General features: G+C 34.2%; 1 protein-coding gene across 1 annotated transcript; it reads right to left on the bottom strand.

Annotated features, from left to right (window-relative positions):
• Positions 1 to 3,207: 3,207 nt before the first annotated feature.
• On the bottom strand, positions 3,208 to 22,390 carry LOC127716368 (uncharacterized). Its single transcript, XM_052222555.1, has 3 exons — positions 22,216 to 22,390; positions 19,191 to 19,646; positions 3,208 to 4,130 (listed from the first exon to the last, which is right to left on the bottom strand). Exons 1-3 carry the CDS (start codon positions 22,262 to 22,264, stop codon positions 3,877 to 3,879), a joined length of 759 nt encoding a protein of 252 aa, XP_052078515.1. The 5' UTR covers positions 22,265 to 22,390; the 3' UTR covers positions 3,208 to 3,876.
• Between the last annotated feature and the right edge of the window lie 686 nt (positions 22,391 to 23,076).

The raw sequence follows: 23,076 nt of genomic DNA on the forward strand, positions 1-23,076 counted from the left end.
TTTATCTCAAGTTCGATGGGATAGATGTGTTCAACATAGTCACCAAATTTTGAATTATTTTGTGAGAGAACATCACCTATATAGCGGAAAGTGAAATTAAGGGATACTGCTAACTTCTTTTCTTTCTTCCTAGGAAGTTCCTGTATGAAGTCATCTTCAGATAAATAAAGGAACAAGTCGGTAAGAAGAGGATCACAGTTGGGAATGCCGATTGTTTGTTGAAAAACACGTCCTCTAAACGTAACAAATATGTTGTCAATTCAGAAATCAAGCATCTTGATTATGTCAGTTTCAGAGAATGTTTTGTTTGAATCAGAGTGATTTTTTTACAAAGTACGATTTATCCCTCCCTAAACATGCCAAAACAAGAAACTTGTATCTACGTAGGCCATTTTATTTTTTTTATGAAACAAAGCAGGACCAACTCTTGGAATTTGTCTTTTAGTTTGGAATGGGGAATACATGTGTAAAGTGTAGAAAAGCCAAATGTTTTAATACTATTGCAAGATGAAAGAGTCTTAGATTGTATGTACTCCAAAAGATCTTTGGAATTTTTTAGTACTCTAGAATAAGTAGTTTCACAATAACTTTGAAGCCCGGCTTTGATTGCTGATAAAATTGAGGTTAATAATTTAGAAAGAGGTTTCATAGAGCACTTGGAAGACCCAGCAATATAACGTTGTTTGTAAGGACACCTTTGTAGTTTAGGTATCCAATACATGCAGTGAAGGAAGATCCAGTTCTTCATCTTTGGTTGAAATTCCAAAGGAACGTAGAACAGACCTTAGATTATCCCGGATTTCCTCCTTGGTAAGTGTCGTAGGAGTATATGTTGAGTTTGCAAGTGAATTATCAATACCTAATTCATTTATCAAGCAGTTTATGTAATGTGTAACCGGTTAAAAGGTAATAGGATGAGATTTGTTTTTTACTAGAAACATTTGTATTTTATTACTTCAAGGCTATTATATATATACTGCTTTGACGTCAGTATGACGATTAGATATATTATCATATTTGATAACATGATATAACAGATTAAGTTAAAACTTTAATAGCTATCAATTTCAAATGCATTTATACTGTGAATATCGTATTTAAATGCATACTTTATAACACTGAAGCAACAAAAACATATGAAGTCTCCTATTTCCGATGAGAAACGTTTCATTTCATAAAATATTTGCTATTTTGATGTGCTAAAATAACTTAAACGGCACGTTTTTTCCTTTCTCAAAGCTCTGTTTTATGAGACGGCTGTATTGGTATAAAGTTCCAAGATCAGAAGGCTATATCGACAGTGCATTCATTAAATATTTCAACAAATAAATCTTGCTTTCTTATGACAAAGCCAAGGACTTATCTATCAGATTCTTTACTAAGTGTATTAAAAATACCATGTGCTTACTCTGAACAATATGAACCCAACAACCCCCTCTCCCCCCAAAAAAAACAAGTGTGAACGGAGTTTTTCCGGGAGTCAGCAGTTCCTGCTCACTAGTGAAACCCGTCCTTTTACTCCTATTAAAATTCTTACACTAGATGAGTATAAGAAGGAACAGATATTCAAGACAGAGAATAGACTAGTGATCAACAAAGACCAAAAAAATAAAATAGCAAAACACACCAAAAAATGAAAACAAAGTTATACAACCACTTTGATGATTGTAAAATGTTAGTTATCTCAAAAAATTCATTCCACCGCAGCTCAGTCATTTTAAAAAGGCGATGTTTACCGAATAAACAGAGAGAAACCTATAATGGTTTACTTTTATAAATTTTGACTTGGATGGAGAGTTGTCTCATTGGCACTCATACCACATCTTCTTATATCTAGAAACCAGTCAGCATACTCCATATATGTTTTTCCATCTTGGCTGTACAAATGTAATATAGGTTGAAGTTATTAGAAATATTTGCATGCTTTATCATTTTTATATATGAACAACAATGGAGATACATTAACTTTCCAACTAAATACGAGATTGAAAAAAAATCATTCACTTTGGCTACAAGTTTATTATACGAAACTTGGTCATGACTTTGGAATCTAATCTGATATCTGTGTTTCGCGATATTTCTGTTTCTTTTTGTGGGGAACTCCCCACATTGTTGTTACCTTGTAATGGAACTAGCTAGGACTCGGTATGACAACGGGACATTAGAAGATAATCCAATCTGCTAACAGTGTTTAGAAAATATATCTAGAAACGGTATGTGTTGTGATAGTCATTATTGCATGATTACTCTTGCTGTGGGGGAATTGTGAATGTATTGCTCTCCTTGAATAGTATATATAGCGATTTAGCCAACTGTAAGCGATTGGGCCAATGTAGTACTTATTTAGCTCAGTCGGTTAGAGCGCTGACTTGTAACATAGAGGTCTCTGGTTCGAGTTCCAGAGGAGACAATGTAATTTTCTTAAAATAATCATGTTATATGGTTGGAGAACAATAGAACAGATCGAATAAAGGGAGACTTATTAAACTTTGTTTCAAAAAGTATATGTTATTACCTTTACGCCTTCTAAGCTGACACATTAATCAGTTATCTGGGAGACATTTTGAGATAAGTATTATAGATACAATGGTTAAGCGTTGATTCTTGAAAAAGAAATCATGAGACCGGAATGCGAATGGTTTGTTTTTATAAACCAACGCTTATCCATTGTGTCTTTAACTTAAACTTTTGTTCTGATATCTTTTCAAAATTAAAGCCTTTTCTCAATCATAAGGTATTGTAAGTGAGTTTAAATAACCATGTTATCATGTTTAACGATGCATTGATAAATCAAAGTTCGCAATTAATCAGTTAGAGACATAATACGTCTGTCTTTAAATTAACGCACGTGTGTTCATTTTTCTATTACTGTATTTGTATTTGCATTAGTAAGTTATTTTCGAAAAAAATAATATTCTAGCCTCTGATCTGTAGAATATATGATTACATGATCTTTCAAAATCGTAGTTATCAATCATTTTTGAGTCATCTCAAAAAGAATCTAAAACTGCACAATTTAAGCTGTGATACTGTGAATTTATGTATTGAAAGTCCTTCAAAAAATAGCCTTTATATATTTAGTGTCCAGTAAGTACAGCGGCAATTAGGTACTATATTTAAAGCAGCTGTCATAAAATTATCTTAACATATAGTTTAAACCAACCATACACGTTTGCATGCCCTAAATATTAATGAAAGAAAAAAATATATGAAAACCCGCTATTATTACAAAAATATCCATAATAACATACACAATAAGAAAAACGGAAAAACTAATGGAAAGGGATAACAAAGAGAAAACAGGGATCTGAACCTAAACCGAAAAATCTATTTCTAACTTGTCGAAATGTCGAAGATTCTTTTTTAAATCCTAAGGGTTGTAGGAACAGCGTGCGTAACGTTAGTGTGAACACCTTTTGCTTCATGGTGATAGTTAAGCTTGTCCATTCCAAGTAATCGTGCATTGATGAAAAACTGGAGACACTAGTTAATGCTTTCTGTGAAATGAATCACATTTTAAAAATAGAACACAAACATAAGAATTCCATGACTGAATGTTTTCCTATGTAAAACGTTTGATAATTTGGCAGAAATTTAGAAATCAATGATCAGTTAATATCTACTGTTTAGTCAAAGATATGATAGGTACACAAATTAAACAACATAAAGAAAATTTCCTTTTTTAAATTATTTTTGAAGATTTGGACTATAAAACAGAACAGTTTATGTTCACGAAGTATGAAGAACAAGCCGTGATACTGAAATCAAAACTTGGCGACAATCAAACTGTGGTCAAGATTGAGAGGAGATAAGTTGAATTAATAAACAATGGGAATATCTATTCGTTTTCAAAAGGTAGAATTCCTCATTTCACTCTTAAATCTGTAGCTGTTTTCTGTAATAAGCAGTAGTGGTGTACGTAAAGGCATCGTATGACATCATTTCGCACAATTTACTGTCGTTGTAGTACAAGAATCCACTACAGCTAAGTTCAACAGCACATTCAATTCCACATTTAACTTTTGAAGGCATTTGTACTGACCGTAGTTCATCAAAAGTATAACAGAACATTTCCTTGTAGACATTTACAGTATATCCATTGCCAGTTGGAACGGGAGCATGAATAAAGGCTGAAAAATAATCGATTGTATAAGCAAGATTTAATTTCACTTTTAATACACTTGGTAACAAATTGAACCGTTATTATTGTTTGTTATTATACCTCAGTTATCATTTTCTATATAAAGTAAGTACACAATATTTTTCACTATTTTTCAAAATTGCAAGCGTTTAACTATTTGACGCGGGAGTTACGACGTCGCGTTTTACCTATTGTATCTAGGGTCGACGTCAGTGCGGGACGTAGTCTTAGCATTCAGAACATATATGAAGTAAACGTTAAACAGTATAGTTGTGTTTCTGCTTTTTATATTACGATAGTTGATTAAGCCCCGACATTTATTGTCTGTTGTCTCTTTCGGTATAATAAAACACTTACTGACGGGATATTCGTGGAATAGTTAGAAGTTGCGCACGGTATTGGTACCACTGAGCGTACACAACGTCCCAATTAAACAAGGATGCTGACGTTGTTTCAAAGAACGTTTCAAGCATACAAGCTTTTTACTTATGTGAAAATGCCACTTAAAGTAACCATAGAATTTACATTCTTTTAAGAAGTCACTTCGATTCATTATGTATTTTCATTTTTCCATGTTGGGGTTGGCATTAATAAATGCAAACATTGATATCCAAATTTCCATAGAATTAAAAAAATATTTTAAACACTCATGAAAAATTGCCCCTAACAGCAATGTTTAGCACTGAATAACAATTTGACGTTTTGAATCATTTGTATGTGAGAAGATTTACCATCTTTTTTGTATATTATTTAGCGTCTTTCATTTTCAAAATCCAGAATGTTTTGAAACTTCAAACTGATTTTGATACAATAAGCGAAACAAATGCAGGGAAAAACTGACACGACCGTTTTTCTCTTATGAAGAGTGTGCTTCCAAAATATTATGTGCATATATATCTGTATTATCAGTTTCTTCTTTTTCTAAAAATTAAGTAATGTTCTTTGTGCCGCAAAACTTCTTCAATCTTGGCTAGTAAAATTGTTAATACTTTGTTTCTTGTTTCTGTTTCTTCCCTTCTATTATTAGTTTCTTTTTGTCACGTTGTTGATGTTGGTATTTTCTCTCCCACAATTTGTCTTTTTAAAATTTAGCTAATATTCAAATGCTTCTTAATTTGATTATTTGAAAGATATTGATAGACGATAGCCTGATATTTTTCTTTTCGTAATCTCATTTTATCTCCACTTTATTCATAAGAGGTCCGTTGTATTCATTTTTAAAAAAAAATAAAAGTCGCTTATACTAGTGTTATAATTCATATTTCATATAATATCGGTTTAACTCGATGAATCATCATCATATGCGTATTAGTTCACGATTTTGACATCAATAACAATTTTGTGGAAATTGTTTAAAATTGGCAATATTTTTTGATAAATCCCTTAGGAAAAACTTTATGGAATATGCATCACGTATGAAATAGAAATACGTGTACTTGTGCTGCCATTGTTGATTTTCAATATTTGAAGGTAGGACGGGGTTTAAATTATTAATTTTTTTATTGCAGAAAACTACAAATAATCGATTTAAAATTTTTTACCATTATTGTTAGCAAGATTGAATGATGAATAAATGAAATTAATTTGTAAAATTTTCATTAAAAAAGAATAAATAATGAGCTTATCTTATGGTTACATCTTTTTCATTTAAAAAAAAAGGTTTCATTGATTGAAATTTTTAAATCATGGTTGTTTTATCAGGTAAATAATCCAGAATGTTTATAATTTGTTTTATAAAGGAATTTACAAAACATTTTCCTATTTTGTGATTGTTATGTATTACTAACTATAACATTATTGAGAGTAGAAGGCATCTGTTCAGATTAGCATTTTATTCTACACTAAAATAATCAAGCAAGTTAACATATTATATATCGCGACAATTGATACAACTGTGGTAGGTAACAGTCTAGGCGGTGCCATATGGTTTTCATCACTTTGAGGTTACAGTTAATTTGATAACAATTCATAATAACTTTAATAGTTTATATTGACAGTTTCAATTATACATAACATTTCCTCCCTTCTAATTTTCGAATTCCATAGTAAAATTATAGTATGTGAATGATAAGGTCATTGATAAAAATCAGCACGTGTGAAAAGAATGAATGAAAGAAATTAATTACTGTCTATGTGTATATAAAAACTTTAACTATGAGAAACACTAATATCATGCATTCAAAATATTTATCCCTACAGTGATTACAATAGAAAAACTTTCGTTTTCTCGCGCACACAATCACGCCTAACATAGGTTGCAAAGGGAGTTATTATTACCCTTACGGCACTACAACCAATTTTACAAATTTAACTTAGTAACCGGCTTTCTGGTTCTCAAAGGATTTCTTCTCTGAATTGGTTCTGACAAAGGTAGTTCGCTGTCTTGTTGTATCAGTTGTAGATCGTGTGGTTGCTCAGTTGGTTCATCCGGAATTATCTCTAGTTCAGCCGATTTGTCATTTATAACTTCTTCTCCCTGTTTATCGTGAAAGTCTGAGTTTCGTATCTGGTCGGCATGACGTTTCCAGATACTGTTGGGCGAAACTTCTACCTGATAATTTAGCGATCCTTCACGTTTGGTTACAAGTCCACTTGTCCATTTATTTGGTCCACGGTAATCACGTACGGCTACTGTTTCTCCCTCGGTAAATTGTCGTAAAGTCTCTTTTGTCGGTTTAATTGCAATTTTCATCTGCTTGTCTTGAACTTGTCTATTAATATCTGGTTTAAGTAAGTCAAGTCTGTTGCGTAAATGTCTACCCATAAATAACTTAGAAGGTGTTTCTTTCGTTGTCGTATGGGGAGTGTTGCGATATGCCAGTAGAAAATTTGCTAATTTCTTATTCATATCTGAATTTTCCCCTCGCATGGCCTTTAAGCTCTGTTTGAAAGTCTGAACAAAACGTTCCGCGAGTCCGTTTGTTGCAGGATGGTAAGGTGCACTCTTGATATGGGTAATTCCATTCATTTTAGTAAATGTTTGAAATTCTGCTGACACGAATTGTGGTCCGTTGTCGCTAACTATCTGCTCCGGCAATCCTGTTCTCGCAAATATAGTTCTTAACACTCTGATTGTCTGTGTTGAAGTGGTACTTTTCATCGGTATAACTTCAGGCCATTTAGAATGAGCATCAATGACAATCAAGAACATATGATCAATAAATGGTCCGGCGAAGTCAATATGTATACGTTTCCACGGACTTGACGGCCACTCCCATGGGTGAAGTGGTGACTGTTTCGGGTTACGATGGTGTTTTTGACATCCGGAACAACTTTTTGCTAGTGATTCTATCTCAGAATCAATACGTGGCCACCATACGTAGCTCCTTGCCAATAATTTCATTTTCACTACTCCTGGATGCGCAGAATGTAACAGTTCTAAAGTTTGCTGTCTAAATTTTGTCGGAACAATAGTACGTATTCCCCACTGTAAACAACCTTGACTGGTAGAAAGTTCGTTTTTCCGGTTGAAATACGGTTTCAAGTCAATATCATCATTGACGGTCCAACCTTTTTGTACAAATTCATAGACTCTTGATAAGATCTTGTCACGCGCAGTTTCTCGTCTAATGTTGTTGTTTGTTAAGCTTAACTGTTCTAGTTGCTTTAACATGAAAACGTCAACTGCATCAAATTCCTCACCATCTGATTCTGTAGATTCCTGTGGTATTCTCGATAGCGCATCTGCGTTTGTGTGTTTGTTAGTGTTTTTGTACTCGATGTCATATGTATATCCACTTAAAAACAACGCATATCTCTGTAAACGTGCTGCTGAAGTGGTAGAAATTCCCCTTTTCGGATTGAATATTGACACAAGCGGCATATGGTCTGTTATCAGTGTAAATTTACGACCATACAGATAAGTATGAAACTTTTTAACGCCGAAAATTATACCTAGAGCTTCTTTGTCGATTTGACTGTAGTTTCGATCTGCTTTATTAAGTGATCTTGACGCAAAAGCAATAGGGCGCTCCGTTCCATCTTGCATTTTATGTGACAAAACTACCCCTAATCCAAATGGAGAAGCGTCACAAGCTAATCGAATAGGTAGTTCTGGGTCATAATGACATAGAACCTGCTCAGATGTTACCAAATCTTTGGCCCTCTTGAATGATACCTTACATTCTTCATTCCAATCCCATTTGACATCTTTTTCTAACAGTCTGTGTAATGGGCGCAAAACAGATGAGATATTTGGTAGGAATTTATGGTAGTAATTCATTAATCCGAGGATTGAACGTACCTGAGTAACATTTTGTGGTTCTGGTGTGTCCAAAATCGCTTTGATTTTATCCTCTGTTTTGTGTAATCCATGCTTATCTATTTTATGTCCACAAAACTCGATTTCATCTTTGAAAAACTTGCACTTGTCCTTATTAACTGAAAGGTTGTACATCTCTAATCGCTTCAAAACTTTGTCAATGTTCACTAAATGTTCTCGGTCATTTTTACCGGTTATAACCATATCATCTAATATGATTGTACTCCTGTCAACCCTTGGAGTATTTGGTCAATGGTTCTCTGCCAGATTGCAGGTGCGGACGCTACACCGAATAACATTCGGTTGTACTGATAAAGTCCTCTATGCGTATTGATAGTCAAGTACTTCTTGGATTCCTCATCCATCTCGAGCTGTAAATATGCCTGTCTTAAATATATTTTCGAAAATTTTTCACCTCCAGATAACGAAGCAAAAATATCGTCAATTCTAGGTAAAGGATATTGATCAACTTGAAGCTGCTGATTAATTGTGACCTTAAAATCGCCACAAATTATCACGCCTCCTGACTTCTTCACGACAGGCACAATAGGCGTTGCCCATTCACTAGTTGGCACTTTTGTAATAATACCTTCCTCTTCAAGACGGTCGAGCTCCTGTTCAACTTTCGGTCTTAGTGCATACGGTATCGGTCGCGCCTTCATGAACACAGGTTTAACATTATCTTTCATAATTAAATTTCCTTTAATTCCATTCACACAACCGATGTTGTCACTAAATACAGATGCATGTTGAGCAAGCAATTCTTTTGTTTTCTCATTAACATTTTCAACACTTACTTTGTTGATTTTGCTCCAGTCTAGTCTGATTTTTCGTAACCAGTTCCTTCCAAATAAGATTCCTCCTCCTTTTTGTACGACATACAGCGACAATATTTCACTTTGGTCGTTGTAGTTTACATTTACAGCGGTTACTCCTAGTGGTGTAAATTTCTCACCCGAAAATGTTCTCAAAATAACGTCTGTTGAATCGAGCTTACGACCGATTGTGTAATGTAGTAGTGTAATGTCTCTACTAGACGATTATTCTGGATTAAACCAAAGGCATGTAAATATACAGAACACCATTGAAGGTACCATCTTTAATCAACAACACATCCGGTCTTATACATATTATATTACAGATAAGCCTTTAGATGCACAGCATCATATCAATGTAAAGCTAGATAACTCTAGATACTTATAGAACGATACTACAATCCCTTCCTTTTTTCTATTTTTTTATATTAAAGTGAATTTATCTTTTTAAACTAAACTAAACTGAAATAAGATTCTATTAGCTATTAATCAAATTAAAAAATTCTAAATACTTAAAAAAATCTAAATACTTATTATCCCTGTAAAACTTTACTTATTAGTTTTCTCGGGTTCTTATTGAAAATTAAATGAAAATTAAAAAATTATAAATCAAAATGTATATTTGTTTCTTTCAAATACTAATGTCCAATAAAATCAAATTGAAAATTCTTTACAAGTCTATTTTAATCAGTTCATAATGTAATCTTTCAGTCTTGCTGGTAATTGGCGATTTCTCTTCGGTCGCACGCGGCTAATTGCGGTTTCTACATCATCAATCTTGTTATCGTTATCAGCATGACATACATCTGGTGTTTCCTCGGACACTATTTCGTTTGAGATAATTACATTTTCACATTGATTTTGATTACTTGTATTGACATTCTCACTTAGATTATTATCTAACATATTTTCGTTTGGCATATTTTGTTGCTCAAATTTTTTCACATGTGTGACATTGCGGCGGTATTTAACTCCTTGATCTGATTGAACTAATACACTATTACCAATTTTCTCTAATAAAAGTAACGGCTTATGATGAAATGTAGTGGATAATTTATTTTCTTTGTTCTGTTTAACGAGAACTTTATCTCCCGGTTGTAACTCACTTTTAACTGCTTTTCGCTTTTCATCAGCGTACATTTTCCCCTTTTCCTTTCGTTCACGGTCCTTATCTCTGACTTCTATATCTTCTTTAGAATGTCCAAGTTCGGGTAGTTTTGTTTTTATTTGACGCCCAAATAATAATTCGGCTGGACTGGCTCCAGTTGTTGAATGTGTCGTTGCACGATACATAAACAAATACTTCTGAAGTTCTTCTTTCCAGTTCTTATTTTCCGCGTGTGCAATCTGAAGTCGTTTCAGAAAAGATCTATTTTGTCGCTCGATTTCTCCATTGGCTTGCGGCCATAACGGTGTAATTCGACGGTGTGTTATGCCATTCTGTTCACAATACTGTTTAAAATATTGGCTAATAAATTGTGGTCCATTGTCAGTCTTAATGGATATTGGCAATCCGTGAGTTATAAACATTTTATCCAATGCTTCAACAGTTTTCTCGGCATTTGTTGACTTCATAACAGCAATTTCTGTCCACCGTGAATAATAATCCACAACGCAAAACAATAAATCTCCTGATGGAAGTGGTCCAAGAAAATCTGCTGCTAAGTGTTCCCACGGTCGCGACGGTAACGCAGACCTTTGCATAGGTTCAGGCCTTTCTGGTTTAGATACTAATTGACATCCATAACATTGTCTACACCACTGTTCAATGTCACGGTCTATGTTAGGCCACCATACTTTTGTTCTGAGTCTCTGTTTCATAATTATAATGCCGGGATGACCTTCATGAGCAAGTTGTAAGATTTGTTCGCGAAGTTTGCTGGGTACAACAATTCTTGTTCCTCGGATTATCAAATTTCCTAAAGCACAAAGCTCCGATTTAACTGTCAAATACTGTTTGTATTTTAACTCATACCATCGACCAGTTCGTAAACATGTCCTTATTTCGTTAAATTCGTCGTCATTTTCGGAACTCTCTTCGATTTCGCGAATGTTCATAGCTACGGGAGTGGCTTCGTCCACTATCATACGTAAATGTTCCTCCGTTTTATTGTATTCGGGTTTCTGCTCGTTTGTAGATAATAAACGGGACAGCGAATCTGCAATGTTTTTCGCTCCTGGTATATGTTTAACAACATAATGATATGTTTGCATACGTAAAACCCAACGTTCCACTCTAGCACAAGGCTTCGATTTCGGCGAAAAAATGAATTCGAGCGGCTTGTGGTCAGTTAATAGCTGAAATTCTTTCCCAAATAGATATACGTGAAAATGTTCACAAGCCCACACTAAACCAAGAGCCTCCTTCTCCGTTTGCGAATATCTCCTTTCAATTTCGGACAGCGAACGGCTTGCGTAGCATATAATCTTATGAGAATCTCCTTGTTTCTGAACTAATACGGCGCCTAACCCTACTGGACTTGCATCAGCTATAACTTGCGTATCTGCATTTATGTCGAAGTATGCCAAGTTCGTATTGTTCGCTAAACACTGTTTTAGTTTTTCAAATGCATCATCCTGTTCCGGTCCCCAATTAAATGGCTTATTTTTCTTCATAAGATGGTTTAGCGGCTCAGCTATAGTGGCTTAGTTTGGAATAAATCTCCCGGTAAAATTTACAAGTCCCATAAAACTTTTTACTTCCGTAACTGTTTTTGGTTTTCTGGCTTCCTTAACTGCCTGTACTTTACTTTCAGAAACACCAATTCCGTGTTCCGAAAGAATGTGTCCCATGAATTCTATACGTTCCATGTTAAACTGACACTTTTCGATGTTTAAAGTTAGTCCTTTTTCTTCCAAACGGCACAATAACTGCTCCAAATTATGATCATGTTTTTCGTCGGATTTTCCATGTACAATTATGTCATCGTAAATGCTATTTACACCTGATAATCCACCTAAAGCCTGATGAATAATCTTGTTATACATTTCTGGTGCACAACTGATGCCGAACATCAAACGTTTATACCTGAATAGTCCTTGGTGTGTCATAAACGCTGTAATGTCCCTTGAATCTTGTGACAGCTCGATTTGATGAAATGCCCACTTAATATCCAATTTACTGTATACTTTGCTTTGATTGAGATCTTGTAATATTTCCTCAACGGTAGGTATTGGATACCTTTCACGGACTACGGCCTCGTTTGCTCTGCGCATATCGATACATAGGCGTATTTCGGAGTTTTTCTTGGGTATAACTACGACAGGCGACACCCATGTACTCGGTCCATCAACTTTCTCAATAATGTCGAATCTTTGTAATTCTTCAAGCTTTTGATCAAGTTTCTCCCTTAGATGAAACGGTACTCTACGAATCGGCTGAATAACTGGTTTCACGGATTCATCAATCGGTATTTTCAGTTGAAATTTCTTTAACTTTCCGATGCCTTCAAAACATTTCGGAAACTTCTGCTGTATGATTGCTTTCCTATCGGAATTAACTGAATTAACACTTTCCGGCGGACTCTGAATTTTTAATATTCCCAAAGATATTGCAGTTGTTTTACCTAACAACGCTTGACCTTTTTCTACAACTACAAAGAATTCTGCATCAACATTTTTATCTCCAACAGATACACTAGTGATAAAACTTCCTGCAACATTTAACGGTTGTGTATTCCCATAGGCATAAATCTTCTTATCACTTAATCTTGACTCACACTTAATATTAGACTTCTTCAAAAATTCCCACATGTGCCTGTCAATAACATTGACCGACGCTCCTGAATCTATAATTATTGGCATTATAACTCCTCCCACTTTTATCTTGAAATCTGTATTATTGGCAGTTCCGCTGTTTACTGTAAATACATACGGATCTTGATAGTCACTCTCTGTTTCTACATTTCTTACAGTTTCACGTCTCGGGTTGAAATTTCTGTTCTGTTTTGTTTTGCAACACTTTTCGAAATGTCCCTCTTTCTTACATTTTCTACATTTCTTTCCCCTCTCTGGACATTTTGCGTCTGTTTTAATGTGTCCCTCGTGACCGCATGCAAAACAACGTCTTTGTTTGAAATCTACTTGGCTTTGTGTCTTAAATTTCGAATGTTTATCAAATCTATCATGTCTATGTTGACTTACTTTGTTTATTTGTTCCTTTTGTTCCATTGAGACGGCTCTCTGTTCGGACGCTTCTAATGATTGAGCAATTTCCCTTAGTTGCGCTAAAGTCACATTGTTACGCTCCAACAATTTTCTTCTTAAACGTTGAGAATAACCTTTTTCTATAACTTGATCCCGAATGTTTTCGTCAATGTTATGAAAGTCACAAAACACAGCTTTCTGTCTCAAACGTGTTATATATTGTTCTACTGTTTCACTTGAAGTTTGCATCATTGTTCGGAATTGTGAACGTTCAAATGCTGAATTTACTTGCGGTGTAAAATGCGCGTCTAATGCTGTGACTGTTGCATCATAAACAGTTTCTCCCTCTCCTGGATCAGCAATAACAAGAGTAAAATAAATATCTTGCACAGAAATTCCGGCAGTATGTAAAAGTAAGGCTTTCTTTTGTTCCGCCTCGACCACACCTTTTCCAACAGCAAAAAGTTCAAAACCACGCTTCCATCTGTTCCATCTTGGTCCAATTGAATTTATTTCCCCATTTGCATCAAATTTTGGAATCCCTCTAACATCTGTCAATACCGGCCTAGCTTCTGCCATATCCTCGTCGCCAGTTGTAATGTCTCTACTAGACGATTATTCTGGATTAAACCAAAGGCATGTAAATATACAGAACACCATTGAAGGTACCATCTTTAATCAACAACACATCCGGTCTTATACATATTATATTACAGATAAGCCTTTAGATGACCAGCATCATATCAATGTAAAGCTAGATAACTCTAGATACTTATAGAACGATACTACAAGAAACACTTGATCAAATTCCTTCTTTGGAATAATCGAGAGAGCGGATCCTGTGTCCACTTCCATTTCAACAGATTTATTGTCGATTTTCACGTCGACAGTTATCTCCTTTGTTTTGGAATTCACTGTATAAATCCCTACATCATTGTTTCCTTTCTGTGTATCTTTGTTTGCGAACACTGTGTAAATTCCAAATTCATCATCCTGAGAATCATCAGCATTAAGTGAGTGCACATTCCGTTTTATCATTTTACTACGACATGCTGCTTGAATATGTCCTTTCTTCTTACATTTATGACACGTTTGATCTTTAAAACGACATGTATCGGCTTTATGTCCTTGCTTGTTGCAACGGTAACACGTTATAAGTTTCTGTTGATGGAAGCTAACCTTCGGTTTTTGACTTTTAACCTTATGTACAGCTGACTCTGGTTGTTTTCCCTGTAGCTCCAATGCGTCTTTTGTAGCTGTTTCCATCGCTACAGAAATCTGCATAGCTTTTTCTAATGTTAATGCTTGGACTGACAATAGTTTCTTCTGAGTTTGTTCTGATTTCAACCCACAAACCAATCGGTCTCTCAATGTATCGTTTAAATCAGGGAAATTACAATATTCCGAAAATTTGCGAATTTGTGCTACATACTCATTAATAGTCTGTCAACTTTTTTGGTCCCTCTTGTGAAAACGGAAACGTTCTGCTATCACCAGTGGTGCGGGTGATAAATGTTCTTTCAAAACTTTCACAATATCCTCGTATGATTTATCTTTCGGTTTGTCTGGTGTTGTTAAATTTCTTAACAAAGCATAAGTTTTTCCACCAATTAAACTAAGTAAAGCAGGTACACGCTTATCGTTGTTAATTTCATTCACAGCGAAATATTGTTCTAGTCTTTCTGTTTAAGAAGTCCACTGTTCAATTCCATCATCAAAATTTTCAATTTTACCGATATATCCAGCCATTGTTTTTTTTTTTAACTCGTCGCCAATTTGTTATGTATTACTAACTATAACATTATTGAGAGTAGAAGGCATCTGTTCAGATTAGCATTTTATTCTACACTAAAATAATCAAGCAAGTTAACATATTATATATCGCGACAATTGATACAACTGTGGTAGGTAACAGTCTAGGCGATGCCATATGGTTTTCATCACTTTGAGGTTACAGTTCATTTGATAACAATTCATAGTAACTTTAATAGTTTATATTGACAGTTTCAATTATACATAACAGTGATGAAGTAAGAAAACGAATATGGGGATTCCGTTTTTTTTTTTTTTTTGCTTTCGGAGAGCACATTATAAGAGCTGTCTTCTCGTATATATATATTATTTAAAACTCTATCTTTTAGTTTTCTTTATATTCGCATAAATTTACATTTCCCGTGTATAATCCTTACAAAATCTGAACATTTTTCACAAACTTATAAAAGCTCTAAAAAAAGGTCGGCGATCCATACTTTTTACTATGTTTTTGAAATTATAGCATTTTGGCAAAGTATGAAAAACTCTACCCCTTTTTATATAGACCCAAATAAAGCTACATCAACTGATATTTGACCAACAGCAGAGTGAAACCGATTTTAAAAAATATACTCAATTTGTTGTGACAAGATATATATTATTTAAGTAGCTGCTTTCGTAAATATACATGGATCAATGTTTTCTGAAAGGAAGTACTATGGACCAGGAGTGCATTTCATGTACGTTTTATACTACGAATTGGGTTTTTTAGCGCTTCCAATTTTAAAATATAACTGGGTATTGGTTAGCACTAAATTTTCTTTGACATTTTTAGACCGTTTTCAAACGGGTTATCAAGTTACGGGTTTCGGGTTTCGGTTTTGAGTGTTTTTGATTTTTTAACAAGTATAAAAAGCAATATTCCAGCCATTTTTGTGACGTTTTGCGAAGAGAAAAAATAAATCTACTATACACAAAAATGAACTTTTCCACACAGCAGATTGGTTGATTGATTTATTTGCGTTTAACGCCAAATTCAGCACGATTGGCTATTTCGTGGAGGTCAATTTTTATTGTTGAAGGAAGCTTAAGTGCTCAGAGAGAACCGCCGATACACACAGCAGACATTTTGTAGTTGATTTAGTGGTAAAAAGGAACTATGGTGTCAATTTGTTACACATACAGCGTGTTCAATGCAGTATATTTATTGTATTCAATATTCTTTCTTTAGTATTTCTATAAATTGGTTATGCATGCAAACAAAATGATGTACTTACCACAAAATATACACTTTCAAGAAATATGGATAGGTTTTTTTTTTTGGAAGATATGGGGTAGAGTGCATGGTGACTTTTTTCTAAAGGGAACTTAAACTAGGTTAAAATATACTTGGGAGTGTCTTTAAATTATTACACTGGACCTGCTACATACATAGTTGCGTGCAATCCATCATATTTATCGGACAACTATTACTCTAACACTCAAATTAATGTAAAAGACAAGTTTCAATTAACATTTTAATACTCGTCCATCGCATGCCTATGTAGCAGTAAATTCTGTTGGAGATTCGAGACAACAAACTCCATTATTCCACACATTACTTCTAGAAGTAACACTGTGACCTTCCATTTCATACATATGTTGCTAGGTAGATGATAAGAGATTGTTCTACTCACAGTAAACATTTCTATATTTATACTACTACATGGAGCTAAGAATACAAGTACGAAAACAAAATCCCGGCTCTGCAAACTGGCTAGAAAAATTGATTCACATATATAGTTCCGATTCTTTAATTGCAACGCTAGGAATTAAGGTCAGGGTGTAAAGCTTGGGTTTGAGTCGTTTATAATCTGGCTAAGGGAAAACAATAAGGTGAGCCCATTTTTAGATGCATTTTCATTTTTACTGTATGTTCTTTTCCTAAAAGTGAGACTGTGATCGTATGAGAACTTGTCTCACATTTTTGGCCTCGGAGCCTGGTCTTTGTCAAGCATCCGAGTTAAATATTTCGTCATATTTGAATTATTTATACAATGAAGATCTACTTTGATGCATATTTGAACAAGAACTTTATTTAATATAGATCAGATCATTTCATAAGATTAATTGTATGCCAAATATGCAAAAAAATTAAGCGTTATCATGACGTGTACGTCAAATTACAATTATGGGGACATGTTATTGGACATCTAAGTTCGTTTCGTATTTTATACCTGCAGCTCAAACAAAAATATATATCACATCATTTTAGAAGAAATGAAATGTATTTTCCGTTCATATCGGTTAAAGAGTGTTCAAAATTGGGGATCAAATAAAATTTCGTTTAATAAACAGCCTCTGGGTTACTCTATGCGTCATTTTATCCATCGGGACATTTTATTGGACACGGGAAAACTGACGATGTTTTGAAAGTAAGACTGCAGTTATATAGTGATGACTTCATAAAGCTTCTTTAGGACTAGTATAAATTTTCTGATAATATTAATAGACACTTTCATCTGTTATATCTTGTAATAGTGGAGGCCGAAAGTTTTCATAGGAGCTGAACAGCTGAATTGGACATTTTTTCTCTTCCTAAGCTCAACGCTCCTGACAATCTTCTTTTACTCACAGTTAAATACGTTTATGACGCTATTTTTCATCAATTGTATACAATACTGTTGTAAAATGTTATCTCATTTAACTTACTAACTAGTCCGCATTGTGATTTCAAAGACACAAACAAAACAAAATTGTAACAGCGGGACACCCTTAAAATGACGTTATAGCCGTCGAAATGAGCAAAGTTTTTCTTTACATGATATAAATAGCACAAATTCATCTATTTTATTGATTTCTGTGGTTTATTTCCTTTCGAATGATATACTGATCATGGATATATATTGTATAGGAAAAGAGCGTGAACTATCTAACGCATTTTTTCAAAGAAGCACCGATACCGTGCGCAACGTCTAAGTTTATTGTCCCCTCGGATACAACTATTGCCCTCGGCTAAGCCTCAGGGCCATAGTTGCACATCGGGGGACAATAAACTTACTATTCTACTCATACACAGTCAATAAGTATAAATTATCATATCTCAGTTATCATTTTCTATATAAAATAAGTAAACAATATGTTCACTATTTTCCAAATTGCAAGGGTTGAACTATTGTACCGGTCAATAGTTTCCAACTATTGGACCTCGATGAAACTATTTGACCGCAAGCGTCATTATATTTCGCAGAATTTCAAATGCAGCTATGGGATTGGAGGATGTTGAGAATACCGCGGGAGTTGCGACGTCGCGTTTTACCTATTGTATCTACATGTAGGGTTGACGTCAGTGCAGGACGTAGCCTTAGCATTCAGAATATATATGAAGTAAACGTTAAACAGTATGGTTGGTTTTCTGCTTTTTATATTACGATAGTTGATTTAGCCCCGACATTTATTGTCTGTTGTCTCTTTCGGTTTAATAAAACACTTACTGACTGGATATTCGTGGAATAGTAAGTGTATTGTCCCCTCGGATACAACTATTGCCCTCGGGTACGCCTCGGGCAATAGTTGCACCTCGGGGGACAATAAACTTACTATTCCACTCATACCCAGTCAATAAGTATAAATTATTTATTTTCATGAGTGACGCTAAGAACATATTTATGAAAATTGTTGACTACACTGTAAAAATGGTGTTTAGATCCGAAACACAATTCTAAGCACATCTTTTATGCACTTTTTTTTTTACACATTTTGATCTAAACGTGTCTCAGTACAATGTGTTTAGGATCGTGTTTAGCTTAGAAATTAGTGTTTTATTCCTAAACAGTTTCATTCTAAATTCACACATTTAAAAGTGTTTAAATTCAAGACATGTTTACATTTAATGTGCTTACTGAGAAAAGTGTTTAGATATTAAACACAATCCTAAACATGTTTAGAACTAAACATGTAATACAAGTGTTTAATTTGTAAGCACGATTTTTACAGTGTAAGACTAACTTTGATTTTTAAGAGTTTTGTCCCGTAACCATGGTAACAACGGCCTACCTTTTGCGTCAAAATATTATATAAAATAGAATTAACTTACGAGTAGAATACATTATCCAATCAACTTTTGCAAGATCGAGATTCCAATCTGAACCACCACTTATTTGGATATTCTTTATACTGAACGAACATCTATCTTCATATAACAGAAACACATCATCACCAGTCGCGTTTCCTCTCCCAACTTTTATCACATCTTGATCCCAGCTGATCCAAAATTGTTTGTAAACATCGCAGTCCATTTCTGAAGAGTTGCTCGAATCCACATTCGTAATACCATCCATTATTATAGATAGCATCGACATACTATTACCCCAACCCCCGATAAGGACTTGATAATATTGTCGAACTTCGGTTTCATGCGATAATAGTTTTAAGTGAGCATCCCGACATCCTTTCACACTGAAGAGGAATGATTTATATTCACTTCTAAAAACTCCAGTATCTGCTAATAACATGCTGTCAATGGCTGTTGTCGTCACTGATAACTGTGTTGCTGCAAATTGTCATAAATTGTCTTTGAAAGTTAAGTGTATTAACATACTATATCATTTTACAGTAAACTTCTGATGATTTAATACTGCAACAAGTACAATCGAGACGATAGTAACACAATAAAAAGTACACTAAACAGTACAGCCAATATCGGCTGACATCAAGGTCGGTTGTACAAAGCCCCAACAATGATTCGAAAACAAACCTATATATGATGAACCTATCTATAACGGTTTAGTCTATCATTTGTGGTGTACCTATCTATAACGGTTTAGTCTATCATTTGTGGTGTACCTATCTATAACGGTTTAGTCTATCATTTGTCGAAGAAAACTCACCCAAGATACTGTTTACAATTTCTGTTCCTGTATTAACGTACGTTAGAAGTTACATGTACCGATGTCTTATAATTTGATAAAATTTTGTCCGAAAAATATCATTCGTAATTGCAATAGATTACATGCTAAATTTTTTTTTCACATTTTGAGTGTTTAGTTTTCTATTTTGTGTTTGTGTACTGTTGTTTGTCTTTTTCTTTTTAACCATGGCGTTGTCAGTTTATTTTCGACTTGTGAGTTTGAATGTCCCTTTGGTATCCTTCTCCTCTCTTTGACATATTTTTAACTTAACATTACCAATGCATGTCATTAGGTTATTTCATTGTTACTTCATTCCATGTTTATATAATATCATTAATTGTAGTTTGTAATTCCACGAAACGCTTTTACGTATTTACAACTTGTTGTTAAACAATGAAGATTCCTAATCGGATTATCGCCGTAAAAAGGAAAATTAACAATAGAAAAGGAAAATCGCCCTTTTTTATCCTTAATGTTTTTATTAGCGTTTCCTATGTGAATCTGAAATATATCTCTATATATTCTTTTTTATTTTTGGTGTATCATGCTGTTAATTTCAACAGTTCGTATCTCAAAAACGAAACCCGTTTACCCCTTTTCCGGTTTATTTTCTGGTGTATTTTTACAAGCAGAATCCATATGTGAAATTTAAAAACAAATGTGGAGCAATTAATTACGTACACTTCATAGACTTCATAGACAGGGATGTGCTCCCACACAAACTCTGCCCCAACAGTTATTAGGAAGAACGACTGAAATCTACACTACATAAGTTTTACGGTCACCATCACGAATTGGTTGACAGATATGATGATTCGGTTTTTCTACCGTCACTAGCGACATGTTTTCGCGGCTTTAGATCTTTAGATACAAAGATATTTGTCTACTCTGTTATTTGTCTACTCTGTTATTCGTCTACTCTGTTATTCGTCTACTCTGTTATTCGTCTACTCTGTTATTTGTCTACTCTGTTATTCGTCTACTCTGTTATTTGTCTACTCTGTTATTTTACCGATTGTGTCCTATTCTCAATTGTGAAATTTTGATGTTAATTTGAATGGCGAGTGATACATATATAGACTATTTTACTCAGGAATATGACAGTTGTTGTCCATTCGTTTGATGTGTTTTGTCATTTGATTTTGCCATGTGATTAGGGCCTTTCCGATTGAATTTTCCTCGGAGTTCAGTATTTTTGTGATTTTACTTTTTATAGTAGTTGACCTATAATGGTTTACTTTTATAAATTGTAACTTGGATGGAGAGTTGTCTCATTGGCACTCATACCACGTCTTCCTATATCTATATAGGAGATGCTTATACACTGTCGACGTACACGCTATTAGTCTCGCTAGTTTATATAGGAGACGTTTATACCCTGTTGACGTACACGCTATTAGTCTCGCTAGTTTATATGGGAGACGCTTATACCCTGTCGACGTACACGCTATTAGTCTCGCTAGTTTTAGAGTTCATGCGATTACCCCAGTTTTTGCTTGTTACTCTAATTTGTATCTCCCTAATCGATGTAAGAGATTTAGAACATTTGTTAAGTACTATCGTCTTAATTTACGCACTAAAATCAGAGGTTGATTTGTCATTGGTTAAATGGTGAGTTTCCGCTTTTATCTCGATATCTAGAGGGACTCAGTCCAAAATCTATGAAACTATAAGACTTTGAAAACAATTTTTGAAACCGATCATTATACCAAGCTCGAATTATATTTAGCACAACTAAGATGCGGATTTTTACCATTTAGAGTGGAAACAGAAAGATATTCAGGCGAAAACCTAGCATATGACCATGTATGATGTTGTGTAACAAACAAGTTACTATAAGCGAGCGAGCCTCGTTTTATCTTTAACTGCTCTCTTGATTCGAATTGCTAAAATTATAATTTTTGGGAACGTTACTCTATAAAAATATATGAATATAGTTGTTTGTAAGAAAATAAATTGATATTGTAAATTTCTGTCTTTTAAAAAATTTTTAATTGACGCAGTATTATAAATATAGTTCATTAAATTATAAATAAAATTTTCAAATTTCTATAATAATAATTATTAATATCACATAAACCACGATAAATTAGTATCGCATCCTTTTAGGACTAGTTTTTCGTAATATCGTTTTATAGAAGATTCATCGTGCATATTTTATACTAGATGATCATATATGTGGACATTTTTGCGAACACTGTAGTGACTTACTTGTACCGACTGACATCAAACATTTCAGTATTAGCAAAACTCGAACCATGATCAGTAAATCCAATTCACTTTATTTGTCAACTTCCTAGATGCCTTCCGAAACGTATAATAACTTGCAAGATTTAAGTGTTGAAGTAGCTGCTGATCTAGGAACCTGCGTCGAACTTTGTTTAAATCGCAGATTTATATAGTTACATGATATTTATGCAATTAATGAATCAATATTTCCCTGTTCTACGTACAATATATTGAATACAAATAAAATGTGACGTGAGGTCTACTCAAATGATATACTAGTAGCAACCTTATCTTGATATCTATATCATTAATTGTAACTTATGCAGAGTATAAGTGTTGTTTATTCAGACGGGATGGTTTCTTCCATGAGATGGGGCAGTCGATTCCATTATAAGGTCAAAGGTCATGCCTAATTTGGTCTGTCTGATATCAAGGATTAGGTTCTCAGATTACAATTGCAGGCTGCCAGCTTCTCACTTTTGATTTTGCTGTTGAATACAAAGGACGTTTACTCAATAGGAATAAGTTTTCAATTTCATTTTACAGTTTAACTAATTACACTGATTTTCTGCTGTTAAACTTGAGACTTTATTGTGGAAGATTGTCTGGACTGGAAATCGGATTTATATAACTTTATTTTCATTCTCCTGCCTTGGAGACACAAGGTATTTTACACGACTTTATTTCCTAAGTGTGATTACGATTATTCAGAAGAACTGTAGACAATTCTTTAAAACCTCATCGTAAATTAGTGATCTCGGACATAATATTCATTGCAGTTTAAATTCGTCTTTCCAATCACTTCTTGACATTCAATATTGGACTATTATTTCCCGAAATTAG

The sequence above is a fragment of the Mytilus californianus genome, unplaced genomic scaffold (genome assembly GCF_021869535.1).
Source record: "Mytilus californianus isolate M0D057914Y unplaced genomic scaffold, xbMytCali1.0.p SCAF_9, whole genome shotgun sequence".
In the NCBI taxonomy this organism is placed as follows: domain Eukaryota; kingdom Metazoa; phylum Mollusca; class Bivalvia; order Mytilida; family Mytilidae; genus Mytilus; species Mytilus californianus.